Consider the following 26,804-nt stretch of genomic DNA (forward strand, 5'->3'; position numbering starts at 1 on the left):
TCGTATTCTCTGTCTATAGGATTCTCGGCGAGATGATACGCCAAGGCTTGCCCTTTGATTGCTTTCTGGGTCACGTAAACAATGTCAAATTCACTTAGCAGGATCTTCCACTTGGCGAGCTTGCCAGTGGGCATGGGCTTCTGGAAGATATACTTCAGAGGGTCCATTTTGGATATGAGATAAGTAGTGTAAGCACATAAGTAATCCCTCAACTTTTGCGCGACCCAAGTCAGAGCACATCAAGTGCGTTCTAAAAGAGAATATCGGGCCTCATACCAAATACTCCTTACTGAGATAGTAGATGGCTTGCTCCTTTCTCCCTGTTTTATCATGTTGCCCCAAAACACAACCAAATACTCCATCCAACACTGCGAGATAGAGCAAGAGGGGTCTCCCTGGTTCAGGCGGAACCAAGACTGGCGGCATAGACAAGTATTCCTTGATTCTATCAAAAGCCTTTTGACATTCATTGGTGCATTTGGTGGAGGCATCCTTCTTCAGCATTTTGAAGATGGGTTCACAAATGACAGTAGACTGAGCTATGAATCGGCTGATATAGTTGAGTCTTCCCAGGAAACTCATCACGTCCTTATTCTTCTTTGGCAGCGGAAATTCTTGGATAGCTTTGACCTTTGATGGATCCAATTCTATTCCTCCACGACTCACGATGAAACCCAATAATTTTCCAGCAGGAACCCCGAATGCACACTTGGCGGGATTCAGTTTCAAATTGTACCTTCTCAACCTGTTAAAGAACTTTCGCAAGTCTTCCATATGATCTACAGCTTTCCTAGATTTGATGATGACGTCATCCACATACACCTCGATCTCTTTGTGTATCATGTCGTGAAAGATGGTAGTCATGGCTCTCATATTGGTAGAACCAGCATTTTTCAATCCAAACGACATCATTCTATAACAGTACATCCCCCATGGCGTGAAAAACACCATTTTTTCTGCATATTCTTCATCCATCCATATCTGATGGTACCCAGCGAAACAATCAATGAATGACTGCAGCTCATGTTTGGCGCAGTTGTCGATCAAGATGTGTATATTCGGCAAAGGAAAGTTGTCTTTGGGACTGGCCTGGTTGAGATCCCGGTAGTCGACACAGACTCTAACCTTCCCATCCTTCTTTGGTACTGGCACGATGTTAGCTAACCATGTCGGATATTCTACCACCCTGAGAACCCAGGCTTTGACTTACTTAGTAACCTCTTCTTTAATCTTCAAACTCATGTCTGGCTTGAACTTCATGAGCTTCTGCTTTACCAGCGGACATGTAGGATCTGTTGGCAACTTGTGAGCCACAATGGATGTGCTGAGGCAGTCATATCGTCATAAGACCATGCAAAGATATCCTCATACTTTTTTAGGAACTCTGTGTACTCTTTCTTTTCTGATGGCGACAAATGTGCGCTGATACGTGTTTCCTTGACATTCTCAGTATCACCTAAATTAACGACTTCGGTCTCATCTAGATTAGACTTAGGCCTATTCTCAAAGTTTTCGACCTCTCTGACAACCTCTTCTAGTATATGATCTTCTTCTGAATCTATATCCGTTTGTTGCATTGCCTCGTTGCAAGTTACAGTCATCGGTTCATCATCAAGATATGTAATAGTAATGTTGTGTAAAATAAAGTGAATGATAGGAAAATAATAAGAGCGCAATATATAATGGATTTGAAATGCTTTGATTGAAATTCATAATCGTTCGAGACATCGGAGCTCTTTTGGAAAGTAAAGACAATGCAGAAAGGAAAAGCAACTAAGAAAATAAAGATGCGATGCATGATGCTCGTTCAGCCTTGCTACCCCGAAGATGTCCGGGCACTGGTGGTCCTGACCGACCAATTGGTGAGGTGTTCCCCTCGGTTTACGGCTTGAATGGAAGGGCCTTCCTCCCCTTTCTCCTTGAAGATAACACAACAATCCATATCATCTTCCAGAAATAGGTTCTTTATTGCTGCTAGTGCCTCGTCTTCCTCTGATCTGTACAAAGTGTGGAATGGCTGAAAAGTCTGCTCCAACTGAGGTATAGGGTGCTCCAGCGGATAGTATGGTCCGTGCCATGGAGGTGACCAGTGGTTGAACTCCTCCCAAGTGTACTCATACCCTAGGCCAAAAGTGGTACCGTGCTTCTTCAGCTTGATAGGTTTGGTGATACCCTGCAGGTTCTTGCCAAGTCCTTTTCCGGGTTCATACCCGCTCCAATTCAGGATGCTTTCGATCTTGTTATCCCACCACTTGTCTTTGTCTACAACATTGACTCGCTCGATGTGGTGGTACGTTTTTCCTCCTATCCTTCTTTTGCCTCCGATCATCGGAATGGTTTGGCGACTGTATATAGGGTTACTACCGTCACCATGAATGATTACTTCCTGATGATTCCATTCAAATTTTACAGCTTGATGCAAAGTTGATGCTACAGCCCCAGCGCCGTGGATCCAGGGTCATCCTAGCAACAAATTGTAGGATGCTAGTACGTCAATGACTTGGAACTCGACATCAAACCAGGTGGGTCCCATCTGTAGGCATAGGCTAATTTCTCCAATGGTGGACCTCTGAGATCCATCAAAACCTTTGATACTGATAGCCCCGTCTTTGACCTCGTGCAATCCCTTACCCAATGTCCTGAGAGTTATCAATGGACAAATGTTAAGGCTGGATGCCCCGTCGATTAAAATCTTGGTGATAAAGTGATCCTCGCATTGCACAGTGATGTGCAATGCTTTGTTGTGACCAAGCCCTTCTGGTGGTAATTCGTCCTCGTGGAAGGTGATCTTGTGGCTTTCCAGTACCTGCCCCACCATGTCTGCCATTTCGCCTCCTGTTATGTTGCTGGGAACATAAGCTTCACTCAGTATTTTCATTAAGGCATTTTTATGTGCCTCAGAGCTTTGCAGAAGAGCCAGAATAGAAATTTGTGTTGGTGTTTTGTTCAGTTGCTCGACGACTGAGTACTCTTTGGCCTGTATCTTTCTCCAAAGGTCATCGGGCCCAGTTTCGACAGGACCTCCAGAGGCTTGCTTGCTGGACTCGGCTAAATATTCTGGGTTGTATACCCTGCCTGTTCTAGTCATGCCCTGTGCGGTGACCGCTTCTCCGGTATGTGTCTTCCTTTTCCTTCTAGCATCAGCTGTGTAATCCCAAGGTATAGCTTTCGACTTGAATGGGGTCATGTCTGTCATGGAAACCGGAATGGGCACCCTTGGAGGTAACACAGCAACTTCAAACGGTGCGGGTGCCTTTGGAATCCCTAACTCAACCTCAATCGATTTTGGCACCTTTGCAGGCGGTGCTTCAAACTCGAGTGGCACAGACACATTTACCACATCCTCCTTAGAAGGCTGAATCTGAACAACAATGGGATTAAGGGTAACCGCCAGCTTCTTAGGTTTATCACCTTCAGCTATCAACCCGATTGACCCTTTGGGGTCCCAATCGTCTTCAATCTCAATCATATAGATGCCCCCGCCCCTGTGGTCAGGCATAGGGTTGTTGCAGACATTGGGAGCGGGCTCCTTTGCTACGATAACCTTGTTATCAATCAGGGTCTGAATCTTATCTTTCAATGAGAGACACTCGTCGATGGTATGGCCTTTCATCCCGAAATGGTATGCGCAAGTCTTGTTTGGGTTGATCCATTGGGAAGGATTTTCTGGAGTTACGGCTGGAATAGGGGTAACGTAACCGACTGCTTTGAGTTTTTCATATAATTGGTCAATTGGCTCGGCTATGGCGGTATATTGTCTGGGAGTATTACGGTCGAAGTTTAGTCTAGGTCGGGGAAAGTTTTGGCGGGTAGGAGGTGATGGGTAGTGAGAAGGTTGGGAGTTGTATGCTTGGTATACGGGTGCGGGTTGAGAATATCTGGGTGAAGTGGGTTGATACGTAGGTGGTGGAGGTGATTGTTAAGCAGGTGGTGGAATTTGGTAAGTGGGTGATGGTGCTTGGTAGTTTAGGGTAGGTTGATATGTGAGTGGAGCTGAGGGATAGGTTTGGTACTTCATAGGGGAATTGTTTCTTTGCGCAGCCATCACGGAATTCACATCCTTTTTCTTTGACGTGCCACCAGACTGTAAAGCCTTGTTGGTGGCCTGCAACGCTTCGAGATTAGTGACCATACCGTTCTTGATACCTTCTTCGATCCTTTCTTCCAACTTGATGATGTCGGAGAACTTTTGACCCTCTATCAACATCAGCCTCTCGTAGTATTGCGGGTCCTGAGCCCAGACGAAAAACCTGTTCATTTGTCCTTCCTCCAAGGCCGGTCTGACCTTAGTAGCTTCAGACCTCCAACGAGTACCATATTCGCGAAAGGTCTCTGTGGGCTTCTTCTTGAGATTCTGGATATAGAACACATCTGGTGCGTTCTCAGTGTTGAACCTAAACCGGTCCATAAAGTCAAATGCCATGTTCACCCAACTAGTCCATTTCTTTGCATTCTGGCTAATATACCATGATAAAGAATCACCCTTCAAACTCCTCATGAACAGCTTCATGCGGATTTTCTCATCCGTTCCGACTCCTACCAACTTGTCACAATACATTCTCAAGTGGACCCTGGGATCACCTGTACCATCGAACATCTCGAACTTGGGGGGTTTGTACCCCTCCGGGAGCTCAACATCTGGATAAACACAGAGATCTTCGTAATTCAACCCTTCGATACCTTTGTTACCTTGAACCCGGCTAGTCAACTTCTTGATCTCAGCGACCAAATTCTGAATGAGGGAACTCTTGTAATCTGACTCGGCTGCACTTGTGATTGGCTAACTGTAGTGCGGCATAGTGTCCACAAAGATAGGAGTGTTACGGTCTTTTGTGGTGTTTTGTGGTTCAGAAATGAGCCTTGGAGTATTATGAGTGGGTTGCATCGGAGGTTGTGGGGTGTTTTGTGGAGGTGCGGGGTTCTGGGTGTTAACATCAGGAGCGGCAAGAGTGATTGACAGGCTTTCCAGGTTTCTAACTTGATCCAATTCCTCTCGTAATCTTAGCAAAGTTTTCTCCAGATGAGCAGCAGTCTCCTTGGTGATTGCAACATTCTGAGAAGTTTCCTCAAGTTCCTTTCTAGCGCTTGCATCTCCCATTTTGCCTTTGTTCCTGTTTCTAGTATGACTCGGAGGAGGAGGAGGTGGAGGACCCTTGGATCTTGTTGAGTATGTTGATGGTGCCAGAATGCACGAACTAACCTTTGGGGAGGGGAATAAAAAATAAAAGAAAAACAAAAGGTAAGAAGAGTTAGTGCGGGTTATGAGAAGAAAATGTTGCAATATTTAAACACATTGTGCAAGAATATAAATCGCGTCCTAATTTGAGTGTCTCGTTGTGACTGAGGTAGGCCTAGCGACAAATTAACTTGGAGAACTTATAATGCTAAATGCTTCATTTTATTGATAAAAATAAGACGAATCCCAAAACGACACTAAAATAGTGGAAAGTAAAAATGTCACTAATGGATATTGGCCTTATTACATTAAAAGCGAAAAGAAAGACTCCTAACTACTTGGCCCCAGAAGGACCTTCTTCAGGTTGAATGTTCTCGTTGATCAAGTCTTCAGCTCGCGTAGATTTTCCAGTTAAAATGCTATCGCCAGACGTTCTCCTTTGCCTTCCTCAACATTTTGACAGTCGATGACTCTTTTCCTCACTTTCCCTTCCAATTCCAGCAAGCTGTACTCCAGGTATTCTATCTTCTCACTAGCCTTGGTGACTCTCTCCTTCCACTCGTTGATATGGTTGCTCGATGGGAGGTTTCTCCACCAAGCCTGCAAGAGTGAAGGCATGTTTACCATACCGAAGTCAGGAACTTTGTCATTCATTTTCTGCAAAACAAAAGGGTTAAGACCTCACCCCCACCGGACTCGACTATTTAATACCAATAATCAGCATAAAAAGCATTTAGTTCTCCAAATAAATGCACAGAACATGTAGGAGTCCGTTTGGGTTTCAGGGAAACCCAATGGACTTTGGACAAGGCTATCTTACTGAGTCATCATGCGGACAACATAACTGACTCGGCTAGGTTTGACCATGATGCATGCACAGTTTCAAGGGAATATGGTTTCTACTTTTTTGAAGTGCTAGACAAGGTACCCTTGAGTGGAAAAATCAAGAGGGAAAGGCGCGGAACCGTCGACTACACCGTTGATCGACTGGTTTTACTGCAAATATGCCTTTGCCACATTTAGGGGGTTTATAATATCGGAAGGGCGCAACCACTCATTATAAGCGTTGCTATAGGATTTGTTTTGGCACGAGTGGAATATGATGTTGAGGAATGCAGTTATAATAATGAGACAAATTGCATGTATTTTCACGTTCATAAAGTAAAGATTACAATAAATGCTCAGTAATTACAACAGAATTGAAATAATAAGGCAGTAAAAGAAGAAATTAAAAGGAAAGAAAAACATGAAGAGCCAAGTTAGTATTTTGATGAAATAATTAAAGACAGAAGGTAAATGCAATTAAGGAAGAAATAAAGTCACAAAAGCACGTAATGGTAAAAGCCTTAAAGGTGTCCCCAGCAGATTCGCCATGCTGTCGATGCCCCCTTTTTCCCTCCTAATAGAAGGCGAAATCAGGTTTACGACATTATGGGCAAAACAACTCTTATTCCCTTTTGATGAATCGGGTTATGGAATTTGAAGAGTCGCCACCTAGTGATTATAGTGCATTAGGACACTTTTAGAGAAAAGAAGAAGATTCTTTGGAAAAGAACCAGAGTTCGGGTAAGGGCTTGAGATTATCTCGAGGGGAAGGTGTTAGGCACCACTCAAGATCCACTAGTGTGGTTTCCGGCCATGCTTAATTGTGACTTTAAGAAGAATAGGAGTAGACAAGCAAAGTTTGCAGATAAGAAATATAAACAAGTTGACAATTTTGAAAGAAGAAAGACACAAGTGATTTTTTTTGGAAAAAAGGAAAGCTTAGTTTGAGGAAAACGTTAATTTAAATGAAGGAAAAGCAAAGAAAAGGGTCCTAGGTTTAAATACAATATGGATCATCTTGGTGCAATACCCAGCAATCATTCTCACATGAGATATTAGCGTACCGGTCATCATATCCATATTCTACCCTTCCCACCCTATTAAGGTATTAAACATGATTAGTCTCGTTTACTTATTGCATGCTAATACCCGTACCAACCTATCAGTCCTGGGGTATTAGGACTTCTAATCCTAAGAGGGAAGAAAGGGATGGGGCCTTTATAAAGTTTAAAGGATAAAATTCTAGTTTCGACATTCAAAACAAATATCAAATAAAGGGATGAGTAAACAAGCAAACAAGGCTCAAATAAACCCCTTAAATCAGACAACACTTAGTTTAGCATGTCTTAGCATATACTGATTTGGTCTTAAGTTAAAAATTAAGCGGCGAGCGAACTGGTTCAACACATATATTTAGACAGAAAGTCTGCATTAGGCAACTCGGATACAATTGTCAGAGATTAAGGCACTTAATTAACACGAGTGGGATTACTGATTCTTTTGAAAAATAGATAGAAAAGTTTTGAAGAAAAGGCAAGCCGCACACTTAACAAAACGATGTAGAATAGTTCCCAGAAGACATACCATTGAATTGCAGATTAGTAGAGAAAGAGCAATTTTAAACAAGTTTCAAAAGAGGCGGATTGTTTAAGGAGAAAACGAGTTCGAGCTGCAGAACCTATTAAAAATGATAAAATATAAAAAAGTGATATGTAACTAAGTTGGAAATCGTTCATCGAACTACCAGAAAAGGCAGTAAGTTTCAGAAAGCATGCAAGTTTACCAGAAGATTAGGTTTTAGAAAGAGTTGCACTAATCTGAGAAGAGGCTCATTGGTTCGGAGAACCACTGGTTTTTTGTCCGATAGTCAATGAAATCGTTACTGCTTTTACACGAGTGAGGCAAGTTTGAAAAAAAAACTTCCAATAGACATGATCTCTACGAGTCATTTGTTTTAAACCATGTTAACAAACTTGTAAATAGATGCTGATTTGATTATCCCTAAAAATTTGCCTAATATCGTGAACATGCACATTCCTATAGGCATGATATTTATATGCAAGATTGCAAAAAGTTAAATATTGTCTCCTATAGGCATGATTTCTATGTGATTGGATCAGAAACATTAAAAAGAATTAAAACCCTAAAGCATGGTTTCTACCCTTTGATGCAGGAAAGTAAAATCCCTCCCACACCCTTTTACTAGATCCCCGAGTTTGTACAAGTTATTACAGACCAAAAGAAAAGATAAAAATACATCAAGACCAACAGCCGCATCCGAGGAACCTAATTCAATCTTAATGTCTAATAATATGTGATTAACCAATTCCGAATCCAGATTTCCAAGGCCTTCTCTTACCCAAAGTGTTTAAAAGTTCCAAGGAGCCTCGAGGACTCCAGGCAGCGCTTACACTCTGGATAACAATTATTGTAACAGAATGGTGCAGTGTGGAATAGCAAACCCTCAGGCATCCAAGTTCAGAGGGAGCTCGAGGGTCCTAAAGCATGGCTTACCAAAGGGGGAAGAACTTAGAAACTAGGAATAAGTGCAAGTGAGAGAGGGATTAAGGAGCCATAGCAGAGGGTGGTCATACCCAGCCATGGGTATAGACTGGCACACCCCTGACCCTCTTCTTGGTCCAAGAAAATAAAGAGCAGACTTTAGAAGTCAAACTTGGGTCTGGATGGTGATTAGGACACCACCAGACCTAAGTTAAGGCTCAGCACATAAGGGGTAAAGGGAATGGGGAAGTGACTTGAGTAGAGGTTCAAGAGAACCTGATTCTAAGTCATGAGTGACAATAATAGATACCAGCATGACTCAAAATTACTCACACATAAGGAGAGGCTAGAGGTAAAGGGACTTACATAGGAAAGCATATACAGAACCATCAGGGAAAGACAAGAGAGCATAACAGACTGAAGATGCAAGGACATAAAAGAAAGAGTAGAACATGCATAAACACATAGTGAGGGATGTGTAGAAGAGGTGAATTAAACACATAGTTGGAGGGTATTATTTAAACCAAAAGGACATACCAGTTGCAATCTCAGTATAGTAAGACAAACCACAGCAAATAAACAGCCAGAAAGTTAACAGGAGCAACTCAAAAAGTTCAGCAAGCACTTGAGAATTCAAAGGAACTCAAGAATATTTTCGCAGTAATGAGAAGAGGAGCAGGGTGCTCAGTAAAGAAAGCAGTAGTAGAGAAAAATCAGTAGTAGAGAAAGTAGTATATCTTTTTAAGACAGAGGTGTCTGTGTGTTTTTGAACTCTATTGTTCGTGTGTTTAAAGCAAAAAGAGCAGATTATTTATAGTTTAAAAACCAGGCAAGTAAGCAAGGCAAAGAATAATTCAGTATCAATTAGAATCAATCAGGAGAAGGGGATTCCTTTAATTAAGGAGTCCAAATTTGAACGGTATAAGGGCAGAGTTTTATTTAAGGAAAGAAAATCAAGTAACACATTGGGCAATGAAGGGTAAAAACATAAGGGAAGTTTAAAAATACACGGTTAGGTAAATAAGGTAAGAAGTAAATCAACTAGTACATAGTAAATCAAGGAATCAAGGATTCACAATCAATAATGAACCAAGTCAGAAAAAGGTCCAAATTAGACAAAGAAAGAATCAAACAAGCTCACATAATGGTAGTCTGAAATCAATCCCCAAAATTAGGGTTATTTCGAGAGGGAAAGGTCTGACTATAAAGAGTGCATAGCTTTAAACATGCGAGGCTGGAATTAAACAAACAGAGTGGTCATGCAATCAAGAGTAGAAGAACATAGCTAGAAGAGAGTGTCAGATAGCATGAGAGAAATCAGAAGGTCTTGCAAAGCTCAGCAAGAATCAAAGAACATGAGACGAACTTAGAAATTAGGGTTTTCGAAATCAAACTAGTTTAGACACAGGAAGCAAAACAATCGCACACAAGTATTTTGAAAACCCCCAAAATCTAGGGTTTCCTCCATAGATTAAATGTAAAGACGAAAGCGTAGAAAATCAGGCAAAATAAACTCAGAAAATCCAAGGAACATAAACATTTCATGGAATCATAATGAAAGAAAACATAGTAAAAGAAATTACAAGGAAATGTTAGGAGGAAACATAGTAGAAGAAAACACATAGGAATCACAGTAGAAACACATAGGAGTTATAGTAGAACAAATACAGTAAGAGTAACACATAGGAATCACAGTAGAACAAGTAAAATCAAAGAAAACCTAAGTCGGAGAAGATGAACAGTTTTTGAAAGCAAGGCTTTGTGAGGGACTTAAGAAATCGTTTGAAAACCCTAAAATAAACACAGATCTGGAGCAGATCTAGAGAAAATAGGAAAACCTCGAAAGGCTAGGATTTCAGAAGAACCCTAGAAGTGAGAAAGGCCTGGAAAAGGGTCTGCATTGAGTCGAATAAGTCAGGGATGGACTCATAGGGCTAGGATACGCCGGAGCCAAACCGGAGATGGTCGCAGAACTCGAATCGGCGGAGGTCTGAGCATGAGCCTTCAAGGTCATACCTCAAATCTTCAAGTAACAGGGGTATAAGGACACATGGAGGTGAGTATAGGTTACTCGGGGCTTGGGGTGCCATTGATTCCGGTGAAACAAGGTGGAAACCAGCGAGATGGGGGCTAGGGTTTCGAGTGTTAGAAAGAGTCTGAGAGATGAGGGAGTTTGAGGGCGGCGGATTTTGTAAAATGAGATAGGGTTAGGGTGATTTGGGAATTAAAAAAGGTAAGGATAGTTTGTGGTCGTTGATCACAGAGATCAACGGCCTAGAATAAAAGAAATCCGGGCGAGTTTAAGTAATGGGTTAGGGGCCTGGTAAAAAATGGAACTGAGTCGTCGATTTGGGCTGGACTTGGGGTCAGAATCGGGATGCCCAAATAGGCTATGATTGAAAGTAATTGAGGCCATAATTGAAATAGCCAGTTTTTTCCTTTTGATTTTATAAAAAAATAGTGAAAGATGTTTAAAATCAAATTAAAAACATTGAGTTAATAAATAATATTTAATATTAATTTTAAAAATATTGGGATTGATTTTGTAATAAAAAATGCTATCAAATCTGAAAGTGATCTAAAATTGCAATTATATGCAATTTAGTTTAAAAATATCAAATGGACTTGTAAAATTATGCAAAAAATCATGTAAATTATATTTTTGTGTAAATACGAGGATGGAAATAAATTATTCACCAAAAATAATAATTTTGGGAATAATTATTGGATTTTGTACTGCTAAAAATAGGCAATAAATTGGTTTAAAAATCATTAAAAATGTCAAAACCCTTTGGGGTGCTTATATATGTGCATATATGTCACTTTGAAAATATATAGGGAAAAATTGGGTATCAACAAACATAATCCGAATATGCTCCTAAGCCTGAAATCACCCAACGGAGCTAGCGGAATCGTTGAAATTCCACTCCGAGGTCATCTTCATACTAGTCTGACTACCACCCAAATTCTACAACGTAAACTTTCATTTATGGACTAAGTGTCCCAAAACTCTCTGAAACTCCAAATAAATCCTCCCGAAAACTCACAATAGCAAAAACAAACACGGGGAATACAGTTAATAGGGGATCAGGGCGTTAATTCCTAAAACGGCCGGCCGGGTCATTACACAGGTCCGCTTGAGTAATTTTTTAAGATCACTCTTGAATCTTCCTAGTTCTTCCTGAAGTTGTTTGTTTTTCTCAAGCTCAGCACACAAACTAGATTTCACTGATTTTAACTTATTTTCAAGCTAAAGAAGTGCCTCACTTCAAACTTCCTTTCCCTTTTTATTTTTCTTTGGTCTATTCTCCATTTTAAGTTCCTCAATTGTTTCCTTTAGGTTTACCACCACTACTAATAGGTCATCTCTGTCATGCTCAATGTTAGCAACTTTCTCAATTAAAACTTTTTTCTTCTTTTTAACACACTCAATGGTCTCTTTTAGATCGACCACAACAACCACTAGATCATCTCTATCATGTTTAATGTTTGCAATTTTTTTAGCTAAGACATCTTTTTCTTTCTCCACTCTCACTTGTTTCCTTTAAATAAACCCCAACGATTATTAGATCATCTCTAGACTGTTCTGCTTCTCCTAGTTCCACAGTTAATGTATCTTTATCATTTATAAGATTGTAATAAGCATCAATTAAAATATTTGCCAAAGACATAAGTTTTTTAGAAGAATAAGACTTTAGATTTCTTTGAGTATCTAGAAAGTTTACCTCATCATCATTGTCGTCATCTCCATCATCATCAGATTGTGCCATCAAGGAAAAAATGGAGTCACTTAGCTGCTTCATTTTCCACTTTCATCATGGAGTTGTTACCTTGATCATCATCTTCTTCAGACTCGCTGAAAGAGTGTTTCCCATGCAGCAAGAGCTTGTTTCACAATATTTTTAGCAGTATTTTTCCTCTTGAAGCATTTATCAGGAACCGAGTTCTTCTTGGCTGCTTTGTCAATGTTATTTTTGTACTGATCTTACTTTAGGAGAGGTAAATCCTTGATGAAGTGTCCAGGCTTACTGCACTTATGAGATAGGTCATAACCTTTTGGCTTGTTGGAGCTCCCCCTTTTTGGAATGCCTCCATTCCTGCAAACCATCTTCTGGAAACGTTTTGTCAGTAAGCCATATCAGCATTCTCACCACTAGAATCATTGATGTTCGTCTTGAGGACCAGGTTCTTCTACCTTTTGGGCTCTCTTCTCTCATTATCCTTCTTCTTCTTCATTTCATAGGTTTTTAGATTACCAACAAGCTCATCAATAGTTAGCTCCTGCAAGTCCTTTGCCTCTGTGATAGAGTTCACTTTTCTTTCCCATGGGGCAGGACACTGAGTATTTTCCTGACAAGTTTGTTTCTTAGAATGATTTCTCCAAGAGAGTAAAGCTCATTGATGATAGAGGTGAAATGATTATGCATGTCTTGGATGAATTCATCATCTTTCATCCTGAAAAGCTCATGTTGAGTTGTAAGCATGTCAATCTTTTATTGTCTGACCTGTGTTGTTCTTTCATGAGCTGTTTCGAGAGCTTCCTAGATTTCCTTTACTGATTGGCATACCGATACCCTGTTATATTCATGGGGACCAATGCCACAAACAAGAATTTTCTTTGCACGAAAATTCTTTTCTATGGCCCTTCGGTCAGCGTCATTGAATTCCTTTCTCATTTTGGGAATAGTTACAACTAGGTCACCCACGATCTTGGTAGGAACAAAGGGTCCATCATATATGACATCCCAAAGCTCGGAATCTTTAGCTATGATGAAGTCGTGCATCCTAGTCTTCCACCACCCATAATATTGGTCGTTGAACCTTGGTGGTATGTAAGTAGACTGACCTTCTTCAAAGTTTGGCGGAGCAGCTATAAGGATCCTTTCTAGGTGTTAGCCTGATAGAAAGAACCCGCTCTGATACCAATTTATAGAATTTAAGGGTCCACCAAATTATATACAGAACCAGATTCTCTATTAATTTCCATAATACACACGCACACTACAGTAAGCAAATGACACAGAGGAATTTTACGTTGAAAATTCCCAACTCACGGGAATAAAAACCACGACCTACCCTTGTAGGATTTCAACTTAACTATTGAGCAACTTTAGATTACAACCTATTGTAATCTAAGAATTAACCTCTTAATCCCTCACTAACTTGTAACACTCTATTACAATCCACTTTGTAATAACTTTATTACAAAGACTTTACAACTCGACTAACTCTATCCAAGATACAAACACAAGGGTTTATGATTTACAAAGGGTTTCCTATGCAATGCTTCTAACTAACCTAAGTAGGAATTACAAGTAAAGAATTTCAACAAAGGTATAACGCAACTAAGGACATATAATAACTCAATACGGAGAACTGGTCCGTTGCTATGTTGTTCTTTATTCTTGATGCCCTAGAGAGTCACTTGCAAGATTGATGGATGACTTGAGAGAATGCTTGATCAAATCTTGAATGTACAAGTAATTTGTCTTTACCTTGATTGATGATAATAATTCATCTGTGACATCACTTTGAATGATGTAAGCAAGTTAGGTAAAGGGCGTTCCCCCTAAAGTTGACTGTTGCACTGTTTCTGTACTATAGAGTGTGCAAGCAGAACTTTACAGCTAGAGCAGTTGACTTGTACAGTTCCCTCGGGAACTGGTAGCTATTTGTTCCCTCTATTGTTCCTTTGACTTTGTAGAGTTGAATAGTATCCCCAACTGGAGACTTGTTGATCTTTAAGTTCTTGAGAATATATATCAGGTTCCTTATCTAGTTCTTAACATTAAGTTTATTAGATCATCAAAATATAACAGGGATACACATATAACCTATCATATTCCATTTGCAAGAATCTACTACGGATAATGATTGAGTAAGAGAAACAAAATACAACAAATAGTGTTAAAACTGGAGAATCTTTCAATGACATATCCTAGGAGAATTTCTTTCGGAGTTGTTTGATCATTTTCTTATCAAGCTGGAAACCTTTTGCAAGAACATCGTCGAGAATAGACGGATCTGAAGCGAATATTGTATTAGGAATCATAATAACTCCAAGATTTTGACTATTGAGAGAAGTGAGAAAAGTAGCATTTTTGCTTCCCATGCTATACTTGAAGTGAATAAGCCCCTGTGGATCGCAAACACATCTCCAAAATTCAAGATTTTGGAGAAGAGTGTAGCGTTCTGCTACTGGTTTGATTAAACGCAGCTCTAAAAAATATCGAGAGAAGGAAAGAAAGGATAAAAATGCTAAGAAGGAAAAGATAAAATTTGGATTTCAATTTTGCATATCTTTCTTTCAAGAATGACTAGGTACATATAGAAAATACTAGGAAACAACTGTCAAATGCTCAGCAAATGCTAACAAATTGTACTACCTGGACACATATCCTTAATTAGCTATTCATAGGATTAAGGAGGGAAAAATGACTAAACTTAAAAGGACTTTTAAGTATCCCCTACTAAGTAACATAAACTACACAAACACCTACTTTTCTAATTAGCATTGATTTTCCTAATTACTCATCCAAGTCATGACCAAATCGTAACATTCCATCCCTCTTACAGCGAAGCTTCTACTTTAGGGATCAATCAGGAAATTGGGACTTCAGAAAGGAGTAATCTTCCTAGGTTGCCTCTTCCTTAGACAAATTTTCCCATTGAGCTAGAACTTGAACAACAACCTTGTTCCCCTTCTTTACCATGCGTCATTTCAAAATTGCAAACGGCTCTGTTAAGATCTGCCCTTCATCAGTACAATGCGGTGGGCTCCTTCGACACTGCTACTTGACCACCCACCACTTTTTTCAACTGAGACACATGAAAAATTGGGTGTATTTTTTAACCTGGTGGTAGCTGAAGCTCATAAGCCACTTGTCCTATTCTGCGAATTATCTCGAATGGCCCATAAAATTTGGCTGCTAACTTCAAGTTTCTTCGAATTGCTACTGACATTTGTCGGTAAGGTTGTAACTTTAAGAAAACTTTTTCCCCTACTTCAAATGTTCTTTCACTCCTCCTTCTGTTAGCATCTTCATACGATTTTGAGAAATTTTCAGGTTATCCTTCAAAATCTTGTTAATTAACTGCCTTTCCCTTAAGAGTTGATCAACTGACTCTAGCTTTGTTTGTAACACAAGATCAAATGAAGGTAGAGGTGGATCGTAGCTGTAAAGTGCCTTAAAGGGAGTTATTCTGATGGTGGACTAATAATTTGTATTGTACCACAATTCTGCCATAGGTATCCACCTGCTCCAATCTCGTGGTTTATGCCTGGTCATATACCTAAGGTATGTCTCAACACATTGGTTCAACCTTTCGAACTGTCCATCGATTTGAGGATGATAGGTTGTACTCAACCTCTGTTCCACCTGTAGTCCTTTGAATAGCTCTTTCAAAAACAAACTAGTAAAAATTGGATCCCTATCCGAAAGGATATAACTGGGAACCCTGTGTAATTTACATATTTTGTCCAGAAAAATTCGAGCTACCTGTGGTGCATCATAAGGATGGGATAATCTGAACAAATGAGCATATTTTGTGAACCTGTCGATGACAACCAGAATGGTGTCATTTCCATGTGATCTAGGTAATCCTTCGATGAAATCCATTGTCAGGTGTTCCCACGCCCGGGATGAAATGGGCAATGGCTGTAACAACCCCGGATAACAGACATGTTATTCCTTGTTTCTTTGACAAATAACACAAGCCTGCACCATCTCTTTGATATCTTTCAGTAATGTAGGCCAGTAAAAATAGATCTTGCTCTTTTTTGAGTTGCAGTGATTCTTGAATGTCCACCCCATGGGGTTGAATGCATTTGTTTCATTACCTTCTTTCTTAGTTCTCCATTTTTACCAATCCAAACTTGCTCATTGAATCTGATCACTCCATGTTGTGGTGTTGTATTTGGAATAGCCCCAGCATCCAAGCTTAATTGTTCAATAATGTTTTGAGCTTCTGCATCCCCATCAAAACTTTCAACCACTTCTTGGACCCATTTGGGCTGGACAACAGTAAGCGCATTGCATTCTTCCTGGCCCTCAAATCTTCTGGACAAAGCATCTGCAACAACATTATCAGCCCATTTCTTGTAATGTATCTCATAAATTAGGCCCATAAGTTTGAAGATCCCCTTATGGTGCAGTGCTGAAGTTACTCGTTGATCATTTAAGAACTTTAGGCTGAAGTGGTCAATTCTAATTATAAAATGGTTGGGCTGCAAAAATGTCTCCATTTATCAACTGCTATTAATAAAGCTATAAGCTCTTTCTTATAAGTTGACTTGCCCAGATGTTTATGACTCAAGGCTTGACTGATGAAAGCAATAGCCCTATGATTCTGCATAAGAACTGCCCCTTCTCCCACGCCACTAGCTTCAACTTCAACCATAAATGGAATGGAAAAATCGGGCAAAGCTAACACTAAGGCGTGCACCATTGCATTCTTCAATTCATCGAATGCTGCTGTAGCCTTTTCATTCCACAAAAAATCCCCCTTTTTAAGCAACTCAGTCAACGGTTTACTTATCAAGGCAATTTTTTTAATAAAGCGTCGGTAGTAACCAGTGAGTCTCAGGAATCCCCTCAAGCCTTTGATGTTAACAGGGCAGGGCCAATTCACCATTACATCGACTTTGGACAAATCAATACTTACACCCGAGCCTGAAATAATGTGACCCAAGTATTCAACTTGATTTTTTTGCAAAGCTACACTTCGATTGTTTGGCAAACAACTGATTGTTTTGCAACACTTCAAACACCACCCTTAAATGCTCGACATGGTTTTTGAGTGACACACTGTAAATTAGTATATCATCAAAAAACACCGAGACAAACTTCTGGAGGTAAGGATTAAAAAACTTATGCATTAACGCCTGAAAAGTTGTCGGGGTGTTAGTAAGATCGAAGGGCATTACTCTAAACTCGCACAGTCCGTGATGAGTTTTGAAAGCTCTTTTGAACTCGTCCCCTTTTTGCATCCGTATTTGATGGTACTCGGATCGAAGATCGATTTTGGAAAAGAATTGGGCACCATGTAATTCATCAAGCAACTCCTCCACCACCTGAATTAGGTATTTGTTCTTCATTGTTATCTCGTTCAACTTGCGATAGTCAAAACAGAATCGCCAAGTTGAATCCTTCTTTTTCACCAAAATTACAGGTGAAGCAAATGGTGATGTGCTTGTTGTCACAGTCTGGGCCTCTAACATATCCCTCACCATCTTCTCAATGATGTTCTTCTGCTCATAAGAGTATCTATATGGCCTTTGGTTAACTGGTTTAGAACCCGGTATAAGTTCAATGGTGCGGTCATAAGTCCTTGAAGTAGGAAGGTCTTTAGGTTCTTGGAAGATATTTACAAATTGTCCAAGCAACTTGCGAATTTGGGTCGGGCTCTTCTGAGGATCTTCTTCTGTTGTTACTGCTACTAATTGGGCTGACAAGCAGCAGTGGCCCATGCCCAGTAATTTTTCAATGGATTTGACATCTCCTTCCTTTAATTCTCCCATGCTCTCAATCCCCATTATAGTAACCAATTTATCACCTCTAAAAATTATATAATGCGAGGGCGTGTGTGCAATGCAATAGGAGTTACAATATCAATCCAATCCATGCCAACAATTATGTCACTACCTCCAGCTTTCAACAAGGATAAATCAAACAATAAAGCTTCATCACCCATGGTCCAAGAGAACCTTGGGCATTTGTAACTGAAAGGCATCAATCGATCATTTTCCACTCTAACCTTCATGGGCCTACCAATAGGTTCTGTTAGAAGGTGTAGTTGTTTGACGATATAGGGATACACAAAGCTGTGGGTTGCTCCGCTATCAATGAGTATCGTCACAGGGAACTTCTTGACCAGCCCTTGGATTTTGATTGTGGTTGATGATTGGCCTCCTCCCAACATCATTGCCAATGTCACCTCCCCCTGTATTTCCTCCTCCCCAATTGCTTCTTCGAAGACTTCATCCTCATCTACCCTTTCATCTTGTTGTTGTTCCCCTTCCATTGTATTCAGTGCTTTGTTTTTGCATTGATGGCCAGGAAAATAGTGATCATGACATTTGTAGCACAAATTGCGCTCCCTTAAAGTCTCAATACTGGGGTCCTTTAGTCCTAGAACTTTAGGATTTATTGCTGAGGTAATTTTACTGGAGGAAGGTAGTGAAAGTTTAGAGCTATAGCTGAAGTGATTGGGTCTGTTGGGTACTTTGGTAATATTATTTTTGGATTGGGCACTTAAGGACTGTTCATAAAGCTTAGCATGGCATAAGTTTTCAAAAGGGTTGGGGCATTGGCTACTTTCAACATTGGGCCCAAATCTAGCTTTAGCCCACCTATAAAACAAGTAATAAAATAAACTTCATCGAAATAAGACCTAGCTAACAGGACAGGGCCTCTTAGTGCCTCAATTTTTTTTTGATAAGTCTCCACATTTATCACTTGTTGGAGCCTATTGAATTCAATCACCACATCTAAAGGTTCGGCCTAACCATAACGTTGACAGATATCAAAACAAAACTGAGCCCAAGATACCTGACCCTCATTATCAATCATGTAAGGATCATACCAATAGTCAATTTGATCCCGAATATTGATTGCAATATAAGTCATCTTCTCTGCCTCCGGCACCTTGTATAAATTTAAAAAATTATTGCAACGTCTAATCCAACCACGTGGATTATTACCATCAAATTCTGGGAAAGCGAGTTTTGCTTTAGGCATGCGAAGGGAGGGCTGGGTATTAACAGGGTAGGAAATGTTTTGGGGAAAAAAATAATTTGTGGGGGGGAAACTGATGGGATAAATGGCCTGAAGTTGTATAATGTGGGGGGAAAAAAGGTTGGGTTTGTGTAATGTGATGGCAAGTGTGCGGTATATGGTGTCTAAGCAAACGAGGGTGCATGAGTAGATGAGTACATGTGTGATGAAGTGGAGCCAGGAGTGAAAAGCCCATAGGTCATAGGTATTTCTATCGTGGGCGGTGTAAGGGTAGTGTGAACATTATACAAAGGTCCCATAGGGGCTAAAGGCCCAAGTAACTGCCGAGAAAGCCTAAAAGCAGGTGTTGGCTGGGGTACTTAAATATTGTATGAAAAGTAAGGGTTCATCAGGGCAAAAGAAAATGATTCATTCCCAGGTGAGGTCATGCCGATAAGGTGAATATTTTGGGTGGTAGAGGGAAAAATTAAATTTTGACTGACATTAGCGTTTATTGGGGTTACTGGAGTCGAAGCCACTGAATATGCTGACAAAGGCAAGTTGGTGGTGGTAGCATGTACCACAGTAATCGGCGTCGAACTTGACCTGAAAGCTCCTCCAACAGAAGATTGACCGCTTTCAACGTAAGAGCTTCCCTGAGCTACTGCCATGAAAGATCTGCTTATATTCCGACCTTCCTATTGCCTATTCATGTCCATAATTGAGTTTGAGCACTCTTGAAGACGTGCGTCTATATTTCTCTGTATATCCTCCATTGTCTCCATACGCCTATTAGAGGTATCGATAAATGCTTGAATTTGATGTTCCAAATTCCTAGAACCTCCTTCGTCGTCGCCGGCTTTTTGTTTATCGACCATCGTGGCCCGAGAACCATGGCTCTAGATACCAAATGTAGCGTTCTGCTACTGGTTGGATTAAAGGCAGCTCTGAAAAATATCGAGAAAAGGAAAGAAAGGATAAAAATGCTAAGAAGGAAAAGATAAAATTTGGATTTCAATTTTGCATATCTTTCTTTTAAGACTGACTAGGTACATATAGAAAATACTAGGAAACAGCTGTCAAATGCTCAGCAAATGCTAACAAACTGTACTACCTGGACACATGTCCTTAATTAGCTGTTCATAGGATTAAGGAGGGATAATGACTAAACTTAAAAGGACTTTTAAATATCCCCTACTAAGTAACATAAAAGACACAAACACCTACTTTTCTAATTAGCATTGGTTTTCCTAATTACTCATCCAAGTCACGACCAAATCGTGACAAAGAGACGACTTTTAAAGATGTTTTAAGCATCAGGGAGAAGAAATCCAGCATAAATAGTACCATCCAACATATTTATAACCTCAGTAGCTCGAGGGTGCATGTGAAGTGGAACTAGACTTTTCATGTCAACTCGAACTATAGAAATACAAAGAGTGTTGAGTCCAGACATTGTGTTTACATCCACAATGTTTACAACAAAACCAAACACTAGTAGAAAACTGGCAAAATCCGTCCACAGAATACCGATCGAAATCGGTCGGAAAAAAACGATCGAAATCAGTCAGAAAATAAGTAAATTGGTCGCAATAGTAAAAAATATTTCCGACAATGGAAACAATGGTCCCAAAATAAAGATATAAAAATTCTGACTGATTTCGGTCGGAAATTGATCAATCTTTGACCAAGACCTGGTCATACTTGCATATTATCTACCAAAAACATTTAATTAAAAATTTCAATTATACCAACCGAAGTTGGTCGGTATATTTGAAATTATTGTTTCCCGCCCAAGGCAATTAGTTTTTTAATGAAAAAAAAAAAAAATATATATATATATATGTGTGTGTGTGTGTGTGTAAAGCCCCGTGAAGTTTATAATGAATTCGGGCCAATTTCGAGCTTTAAAATACAATCTAATTAAACACGAGCTACATAAGATTCCTTGAGTGGAATCAAGTTATTGGAGTGCTTGGGGATAATTATTTTACCAAATAATTAAAGTAATTATTATGTCATGTTTAATTATTGATAATAATTTGCGTTCTTATTATTATTTATATAAGGGAACAAAGAAAATAGGGAACAAGAGATCACGTGGCAGTTGGCTAGCTTTGGAAATTTGTATGAGAAAGCAAGGACAAGAGATTAAGAATAAAAGAATGGAATGAGTGATGAGGTTATAAAGAAGCTCAAGGAAATTGGACAACAAACAAAAGAAAAGGATATACTACTATACTAAGCTTTAGGGATTGAAGCGAAGAAGGATGCTTCGCATCCCGGTCTGAAATAAGTTGCAGAAATAGCAATGGCAGTGAACTGCCACGCAAGACTCAACCTTTTTAAACGCAATTTTCGGGAAGAGAATATTATTTTTATTTTGGACCATGTCTTGAAGGTTTAGTGAGGAGGAAAAGCTCTCTACCATTGGTGCCACATTGAGGTGAGTAATTAATAAGTATTTTGATAGATTTGGTTCATCAATATTATCTTCTAATACTCCAACTACATGAAATTCTTAAAGAATTTCTCAAGTGTATTTTAAGGACAGAAGTCTTGAAACTTTAGGGTTTGATAAGGAGGTAATCCTTTCACTCCAATCTTATACATTATACTCCATGGACTTAGTAGAGTATATTTAGAAAGAAAAAATTGTATTTAAGGATCTATTCATGAAATCTTAGAAAACTAGTTTTGAAATTAACAAGCTTGTTGGTAGAGAAGATGAATAGTGTTGGGTTTATTTGAATGATGTCATTTTGAGCTTCTAATGGAATGTCTAGATTCCATAACATATTTAATGGATGAATTAGAGTTAAAACTCAAGGATTGACCTTCAAATGGTGAAATAAGGATTTTTGTGAAACTTGTGAAATTGGACCTAAGTGTTGGACACTTAGTTAATTTGGTTCGTGTTGCTGCGACACGTTATTGATATATGTGAGCTCGTATATGTAGATTATGGATTGTTGATACCGTTGAGATTTTGGATAAGATTTGGAAAGCGACTTGAGGTAAGTTGATTAAACTTACTTTTCACGAGGGACTTTCTCTAAGAGCATGATTTGGGTTAAGACATCAGTTATTTACATATATGCATGTCCGTACTTGTGGGGACAAGCGGGTGCGGATATCCCCATGTACTAAAATATTATATTGCATATGAAGTGTCATGTTATTTTCTAAAAACTTTGTTTTAAATATTAGTTGGTAAAATGATACTTGAGACTAACTTTATAAGTTTTATTAAAGAACTTGTGTTCATGATAATGCGATTAAACATTTGAGTTTTATTGTTACCTTTGTTGTATAAAATGAGAAATATAATATTTCTATAATCTTTATATTTCGAAGTACCATTTGTTAAATCAGTAAGGATTGAAATCTCATTTTATTAATTGCTTAATATGAAATGAGGAAGGATTTCAATTGATTTTGTTCAAAAGCTTTGGATTGACCGTAAACGTCATGATTTGATAAAATATATACTTTGAGGCTATTTGCTATGAATCTATTTTTGGGTATCAAATATTTTGGGAGTTACTTGCATATAGATGAGCATTTTTGTACGGATTGGTTCGCCCGGATTGGATACTGTGTCGGGTGTTAGTCACGTAGTTTTGGACCGTGACAAACTTGGTATCAGAGTACTATGTTCTAATTCGAGTCCTAAAGAATTTATGGAATCGTGTCTAGTAGAGTTCTCCTTATCGGTGTGTTGTGCACCACACTTATATCGGGAAAGCTATCTTATTGTGTTGAGAATGAGAATAAGGATATCTTATAAGGTACACGCTCATTGTGTAATCACGTGTTAAGTTTCATGGGGTAGTAGGGGTATGCCTCGAGACTTTACATACACAGTGTGGTTTGAAAATCTATATGGCATATGAAGTTAGAACGTAAGTTACTCGCATTTGTTATTGTGAAAACAAGATTTATTATGAAAAGTTGTACGAAGATGATGTACGGATTTCTCGTAATGGGGTCGTACTTGTTGATAACATACTCGGACATGGGCTCAGAGTCGTAATGAATTATGGAAAGTATATTTGAAAATGGACTCATGAGAAGTGCAACAGAGTTGTACTTGCTAAAATTATATTTGAGCACGGACTAAGTAGCGTGATGTTACAAAGTTACCGAGGATTGTACGAATACATAATGAATAATGTGCTAATCATATTATTGTTGCAAGAGCAGAAAAAGATATCACTTAACCACATGAGTTGCGGTTAGGGGGTGTTGTGGTACTTAAACATAAAAGGAACTAAGGGAGCTTTGATGAGCGTAACGATTCTATCCTATTATCATAATCGAAAGATAACGCAAGTAGGATGATGAGGATATGAGTCGAGGAAGTGGAAAACTATGAGATGAGATTTTTTTAATTGGAAAATAAATGACCCTTAATATAAGGATGGACACGTAAGTGTACAAGATAAGTTTACTTGTGGTATAAAGACTTTGTAAAGTGACTTACTCCTAAGTGAAGATCGGAGAGTCAGGCATGTAATTTCATCGTAAGGTGATGGTTAAAAGAAAGATGCTACTTAATAGAAAGAACGAGGACAAGTTCAATTTATCAAAAATCTCCAGGGAGAAGACAAAATACAAGAGCAATAAATAAGGTTGTACTAGGGTAACGAGCTTGTTATAAGTGAAGGAGATACGGTATTTTTATTGTGAAAGTTAAAGATATTGATCGTCATTATTTAGACAGCTATCAATAAGTGAATGAATGATTCGAAAGAGTCCTAGAAGTTTGGATTAGATTTGACTCGACTTGAGTACCGAAATATCAGTTCCAAAAATAAACATGATAATGTTATGCGCGCACACTTAGCGTAAGATGAAATAGGGAAAGATTTCTTCCAAGTGTATTCCTAAATGAGAAGTAATGTATTTTAAGACATGGATCCAAAGTTAAAGAAAGAAAACATGTTGGAAGGGAGTGGTAATCCTTAAGAGATGAAATACCATCGGGGTCACGTTAATAGTCAGGTGTCAGAAGCCTATGGGTTGTAGTAATTTTGCAATGATAAGACGTTCTTAAGGTAAAAGGATTGGAACATAGGACATTGACATACGGAAATTATTGGCGGATGTGTATCACAAGCCTGATAATATTGGGGATAATTATTTTCCATCATAATGGACTTATTGGGTAGGGTGACTAACAAGTTTGGGTTGAAGGCAATCTAGTTGCGGTCGTCATCAAGTTAAGGAGATAACTATATGTTATGGGTAGGAACAAGGTAAGAAAATATCGTGCTAGACTTCTGGAAGAGTAAAGGAACTTCATAGACGAATTTGGACGACTTTAGTTCGCTACGAGTCTCGAATGAATAGACGATGTCATGGAATTTTTTTAAAAAAAAAAATCTGTAAAATAGAGTGACATAATTCTAAAATCCTTGGCACGAGAGAAGATAGTAAATGAGACCCTAACCCATTAAGGAAAACTCTAACTGTGAGATTGATCAAAAAGTTTGAAAATGAAGAACAAGTTATATAATGTCACTTTAAGAGTTGCGGTGAAACTTAAGTTCTCAAAGAGTTACAAGAGATGTAGGGATGAAAATAATTAGATGACATCTCAAGTATGAAACTGTTACACAGGCCGGCATTACCTAGAACATGGGTTTAAAAAAATACTATTTAGTAGCTTTTTTTGGACTATCAAAATGAGAAGGAAAAGGCAAAAAAAAAAGGAGAAAATGGCTTAACCAATTCAATATTCTAGTGTTTGACTATAATAGAAATTCAATATCGTAGTTGGATGTATAATAGGTATTATCCTAATCGTCGGTTTTTTAGAGAGGAATTTATTGAAGGGGTTAAGGAATTTATTAGGCACGCAATGCCACTTGAACCGTTTCGGATTGGAGGGATGATTAGGTGTCCTTGTACGAAGTGCAAGTGTTTGCATTTTTTGGATTCGGAGGATGTTACGACTCATCTTTATAAAAAGGGGTTTATGGATAATGATTTTGTGTGGACTAGTGATCGCAGCCTACTCCGCACTATTAAAAAGTAGGGAGAGAGGGTCGCAATAGCTTTTACCCGATTTGTGGGTCGGGATCGAATTCCACAGGGAGCTAGGAATGGAGTCGAGTATCTATTTAGAGTGGAATTGTGTATTTGTTCCAAATATCACTTCCAATCATTTTTGGTTTTTCTTTAACAAACTACTATTATCAATTACTAATTATAAATGCAACTAGATTATGATAAACGAGAATTGCTAAAAGTTATATCTAATGGATAAAAAGGCACTAGGGTGTGACTTTCACCTAGGTGGCTAATTGACGGGTAATTGCTTCTAAGGCACGATTGACATGATTGGAGAAATATGCTATAACCACTGCACGATTTTACCCACTCTCACACCTCTCGGTAGAGAGAGTGATTTTGCCCAATTGACTTTCTCAAGACCAAATGGGTAGGCAAATTTGCTCAAGCAACTAGGGTTCAAGTCGGGTAATTACTCTCTCGAGGTTTAACCCTTTAATTGGGACTATCAATTCTCTTGAGTCCATCCCAATTCCTTGTTGGGTCAATTTTGGAGACTTAGGCTCTCTTTCTCAAGAAGAGCCAAGTCAACTTAGCACAAACTAGTGTTTGCAACCACCAATTCATAAATTGAACCATAAAATTGACCCAAATAACAAACAATCATAGTCAATCTAGCCCTAAATCACAATACCCATCAATTACCCACACTAGAGTTGAGCCACAACCCTAGCTAATGGGTTTAGCTACTCATGCTTGAAGAGAAAAACAGAGAAATAGATGAAGATAAAGACATATTAATTAAACACTAAAGTAAATACAACGATTCCATGATAAAAACTAAGTAAAAATGCCCAAAATGGCTATAGATGGTCTTCTCACGAACGCAGCTCAGTTCAGAAAATAGTTGATACCCTAAAAATGGAAAAAGGTTCTATTTATACTAAGCTGGAAAAACTGGACAAAAATGCTCCTGCGGGGTTAGTGCGAACCGCACAAAATGGGGTACGGACGCACTAGGCTCGTGACTCTGGAAAATCAACTCTCTGATCCCAGGCTCTGCGGACCGCGCAGAATGGACCGCGGCCGCGGAGGCTTCCAATGCGGTCCGCGCAGAATGGATTACGGACCGCACTGGCTTGAACCCTGGCACTTGACATCTCTCTGAAGTTCGTTTCCGCAGACCGCAAAAATTGTAGTGCGGTCGCGGTGTCTTCAGTGTGGACCGCACAATATGTATTGCGGCCGCACTGCTTTGATGCCTTCAAATCCAGCTCTCTGAATCTCCTTAGTGCGGACCACACAAAGTGTAGTGCGGCCGCACTAGGCTTGTTTGTCCTGAGTTGTCTTGTCTTTAGTACTTATGCAGGTTTCACTCCTTTTGAGCCGATATTTGACGTCTCGTCACTTTGTTGATCAAACCTACAATCATGCACAACTTATGAGCCTTTTGGGACTATTTTGTAAGAATTTATAATCAAAGCGTAAGCAAGAAGGAGCATGAAACACGACAAAATCCCTAGTTATCAACTAGTCATGGAGAGATTGATGGTATTAATGGTGTATTT

General features: G+C 39.2%; 4 protein-coding genes across 4 annotated transcripts; all 4 read right to left on the reverse strand.

Annotated features, from left to right (window-relative positions):
• Positions 1-1,816: 1,816 nt before the first annotated feature.
• Positions 1,817-3,613, reverse strand: LOC138891258 (uncharacterized). Its single transcript, XM_070174533.1, has 2 exons — positions 2,492-3,613; positions 1,817-2,386 (listed from the first exon to the last, which is right to left on the reverse strand). The coding sequence occupies exons 1-2, from the start codon at positions 3,611-3,613 to the stop codon at positions 1,817-1,819; spliced, it is 1,692 nt and encodes a 563-aa protein (XP_070030634.1).
• A 306-nt stretch (positions 3,614-3,919) lies between these two features.
• LOC138891260 (uncharacterized) lies at positions 3,920-5,098 on the reverse strand. The gene is made up of 2 exons (XM_070174540.1): positions 4,825-5,098; positions 3,920-4,764 (listed from the first exon to the last, which is right to left on the reverse strand). Exons 1-2 carry the CDS (start codon positions 5,096-5,098, stop codon positions 3,920-3,922), a joined length of 1,119 nt encoding a protein of 372 aa, XP_070030641.1.
• Positions 5,099-14,441: 9,343 nt separating this feature from the next.
• On the reverse strand, positions 14,442-16,122 carry LOC104231752 (putative germin-like protein 2-2). The gene is made up of 2 exons (XM_070174542.1): positions 16,003-16,122; positions 14,442-14,639 (listed from the first exon to the last, which is right to left on the reverse strand). The coding sequence occupies exons 1-2, from the start codon at positions 16,120-16,122 to the stop codon at positions 14,442-14,444; spliced, it is 318 nt and encodes a 105-aa protein (XP_070030643.1).
• Positions 16,123-16,714: 592 nt separating this feature from the next.
• On the reverse strand, positions 16,715-17,137 carry LOC138891264 (uncharacterized mitochondrial protein AtMg00860-like). The gene has a single exon (XM_070174546.1). It carries the CDS (start codon positions 17,135-17,137, stop codon positions 16,715-16,717), a length of 423 nt encoding a protein of 140 aa, XP_070030647.1.
• Positions 17,138-26,804: the final 9,667 nt, after the last annotated feature.

This window comes from Nicotiana sylvestris, chromosome 1 (assembly GCF_000393655.2).
Source record: "Nicotiana sylvestris chromosome 1, ASM39365v2, whole genome shotgun sequence".
Lineage (NCBI taxonomy): Eukaryota > Viridiplantae > Streptophyta > Magnoliopsida > Solanales > Solanaceae > Nicotiana > Nicotiana sylvestris.

Excerpts from the sequence above, each read along its gene's own strand:
- LOC138891260 (XM_070174540.1), bottom strand. The coding sequence starts at position 5,098 with ATGGGAGATGCAAGCGCTAGAAAGGAACTTGAGGAAACTTCTCAGAAT. Across the intron at positions 4,765-4,824 it reads ACAAAACACCACAAAAGACC|CCGAGTCAGATTACAAGAGT; the intron begins GTAACACTCCTA and ends TCACAAGTGCAG.
- LOC138891258 (XM_070174533.1), bottom strand. The coding sequence starts at position 3,613 with ATGAAAGGCCATACCATCGACGAGTGTCTCTCATTGAAAGATAAGATT. Across the intron at positions 2,387-2,491 it reads TCGAGTTCCAAGTCATTGAC|GAAGTAATCATTCATGGTGA; the intron begins GTACTAGCATCC and ends TGGAATCATCAG.
- LOC138891264 (XM_070174546.1), bottom strand. The coding sequence starts at position 17,137 with ATGGTGAATTGGCCCTGCCCTGTTAACATCAAAGGCTTGAGGGGATTC.
- LOC104231752 (XM_070174542.1), bottom strand. The coding sequence starts at position 16,122 with ATGGATTTCATCGAAGGATTACCTAGATCACATGGAAATGACACCATT. Across the intron at positions 14,640-16,002 it reads ATCCTTATGATGCACCACAG|GGGCTTATTCACTTCAAGTA; the intron begins GTAGCTCGAATT and ends TGCGATCCACAG.